The sequence below is a fragment of the Trachymyrmex septentrionalis genome, unplaced genomic scaffold (assembly GCF_001594115.1).
Source record: "Trachymyrmex septentrionalis isolate Tsep2-gDNA-1 unplaced genomic scaffold, Tsep1.0 scaffold66, whole genome shotgun sequence".
NCBI lineage: Eukaryota > Metazoa > Arthropoda > Insecta > Hymenoptera > Formicidae > Trachymyrmex > Trachymyrmex septentrionalis.
Genome location: NW_017305843.1, coordinates 1,588,014 through 1,590,838, shown reverse-complemented (window position 1 = coordinate 1,590,838; position 2,825 = coordinate 1,588,014). Strand labels below are relative to the sequence as shown.

The following is a 2,825-nucleotide window of genomic DNA, read 5'->3' as shown; positions in this document are numbered from 1 at the left end:
TTCTCGAGCCGGTCTATCGATTTGCAGCTACCATGAACGAGCTGTCCTGCCCGAAAACAACGGGACGTGCGCTCCAATTCCAGTGCAATATCGATACGAGATCTATTATCGGTAAGTTTTCAAATACGAAGTAAACTATCAGTACATAATCTCAACTCTACGCCACGAGGACGTTCACTCCCCGCGCATCGCTGCGCTTACACTCGACGTTCACCCTCGGACGCCTCCGAGCGGAAGATCCACCACTCGGACATGACGTTACGGATGAAACGATGAGAGAGATAGAGACGTCGGATAAAAACTTCGTGGGAAATTTCGAGCGCTTTGAGAACAACGACACTCCATTGTTAAAAGAGAGCTCGTGTTCAAAAATCGCGACTATATCTCCATGTTATATATCCCCGCAATACTATTTATAGAATAAATACACAAAACTTTGTAGAGAGAGTCTTTTTCGCGAAGGACGATGGCATTCGTTCACTAGCGCGAACAGTAACACCACCGTCAATGTCTCTCCCTCGCCCACCCTGTCACCTTGACGTTCTCCTAAAGGAAAGACACTATTATTAGATTCTTATTTGTTCCTAACTGTTCCATGATTCTATCGATCGTCGTTCCTCCGATAATTCGAAGGCGGCCTCTCGTTTCAACACTTTCTCGAAGCACCATCTGAAGAGTTAACTCCATGTTTCATCATCCTCCAGTCATTTCTTCGACTTGAACTGATTTTGTCCCGATACTTCTCAAAGCATTTCCACGCTAGACCTAATGGACTACTCCCACGTCGTCTCTCGTCGTTAATTTTGCAGTAACGAGACAATTTTTGCCTAGCAATTATTAAATTCTTCATCTTTTTCCCATATATAGTTCCTTAATCTCGGAACTAAAGAACTTTCATTAATATTTCCTTAAAGTTCCATTTTACTATATTGTTTTTTCAACATTTCTTCTTCGACAAAGCTGCAATACGATTTGTCACTTAATACTCCTTCAAAATTGTATATTAGAACTAGTGGCTAACTTGTGTATGTATATGTTCCCTCATAGCTCCCTTGATCGCTTCATCATTCTGCCAGTTTGGAGCTACAAAGCGACTAATTTCTTTAACACTCCTTCAAATGTAGGCTTTAGTACAGTTATCTATCTGTTCACCATTTTGTCATCTCTATAGTTTCCTGTCATCTTAATACTGCTATCAAATGTATATAATGGTGAGATAATTGATTAGCTATCCCTCCATCTTTTTACGTTTCTTTATTCTTGCTTTGACAGTCTAGAATTTAACTTATCTCTCTTTTTAACACTACCTTTCCTGTTTCGCCTTCTTCATTGTTTCTTCAGTACTTTGGAACAAGTAAATAATTCTTCATTTCTTCATCTTAAACGCTATGATTCTTAGATAATTATTTCTTGTTTTCCATTATATTCCATCTTCATTCTTCTTTCTCATTTCTCTATAAGCTTCCAAACATGCTTATCACCTTGCAACACTTCGAAATTAAATTAAAATTATTCAAAAACTTTTCTTGTCTCATCATTTTATCTGTTCGTTTCTTCATTGTCCCTCCAAAAATTTGAAGGCACAAACCGATGTCTCTTCGATATTCCTTTGCAATACTAGAATTGTTAGATAACCATTATGCTCGCCATTCCATTATCTGCGACGCCTTGTAATAAAAAGATGACACGTTTCATCACATTATCATTGGCGCAATCATATAATTTGTTAGTGAGAACATAGAAATTCCGGAAATCAAGCAACTGTCAACATTTGTCATGTTCTAGCACATTCTTTTTCTTCACATGTAGACGAACAGTTCTTTCATGCGCACTGATCGCGAGTTTATCACTTATATCACGTAACGATGTCACATCGTCATTCCAAGGAAGTGTTCTAGTGCGAGAACTTGAGGAACACCTGTTCCAAGGTAGTTTGACTAAAGCTGTATTCTTCAATATCCAATTCGAGCTTGGCTGCAAACACAAATTTTCCAAAAATTACGAAAATTTCCTTCATAATCAATTTACAATACAAGGCTAAAATTTTGAATTTCTAAATCGCGCACGCGGAGACTTTCAAGTGCCCCCCCCCTCTCTCTCTCTCTCTCTCTCTCTCTCTCTTTCAAAGAACTTTAGATAAACTTTAGTTTTATTTCTTAAACTTTTATTTATTTTATGCTAATGATAAAATTCCAAGTTTAAAATTTTGCAAATTAAAAATTATGTAATTGCTATTAAGAATTAAGACAAGATATACGAAATTGCTACAACTAAAAAAAATTATATATTTAAAATATCCAAATTAAAACGTTTCAAATTTAAAAATTAATAAAATTATATATTTTTTTCTAATTTCCTTATCTTTTAGTTTTAATGTTCTTTATTATTATGCTTGCAAAAGAGATATCCTTAGATTTTTGTGTTCTTGGATCTATGACAAGCCGATTATTAAATTCGAAAAAAATGCTTCAAACTCTTCAAGCCGTCTTCTCACCTTTTTCTAATTGTGTAAAGCACTCAGCCAGCGAGGTCACGGCATGTTGGGGCACGGCAAAAACTAGCCGGTCAGCGAAGCTCTCCTCCAGAGTGGCGTCGGAGAAGAGGCCGGCGACAAATTCCTTCAAGCCGGCGATCCTGTCACCGGAGGGTGTCGTCGGTGTACAATCGCCGCCTAGCAGCTTCATCTCTAGAGTATAGCCAGCACCATAGAGATTTTTTAGATGCTGAGTTGAGCCGATGCATCTCAGCTCACCCTTCACCATTATCCCGACTCTTGAACACAGTGCGTCTGCTTCTTCCATGGAATGGGTAGTCAATATAACTCC

General features: G+C 38.0%; 1 protein-coding gene across 1 annotated transcript in view; it reads right to left on the bottom strand.

The window, feature by feature from the left end:
- Window positions 1-2,825, bottom strand: part of LOC108753200 (ATP-binding cassette sub-family A member 5-like) — a 26,818-nt gene continuing 23,993 nt past the window's right edge. The window contains exons 23-24 of the mRNA XM_018494590.1: window positions 2,495-2,825; window positions 1-1,974 (exon numbers count right to left, since the gene is read on the bottom strand). The exon at window positions 2,495-2,825 is cut by the window's right edge and continues 19 nt beyond it. Of these exons, the coding sequence (XP_018350092.1) occupies window positions 1,895-1,974; window positions 2,495-2,825 (411 nt within the window). The 3' untranslated portion in view covers window positions 1-1,894. The remainder of the gene's footprint in view (window positions 1,975-2,494) is intronic.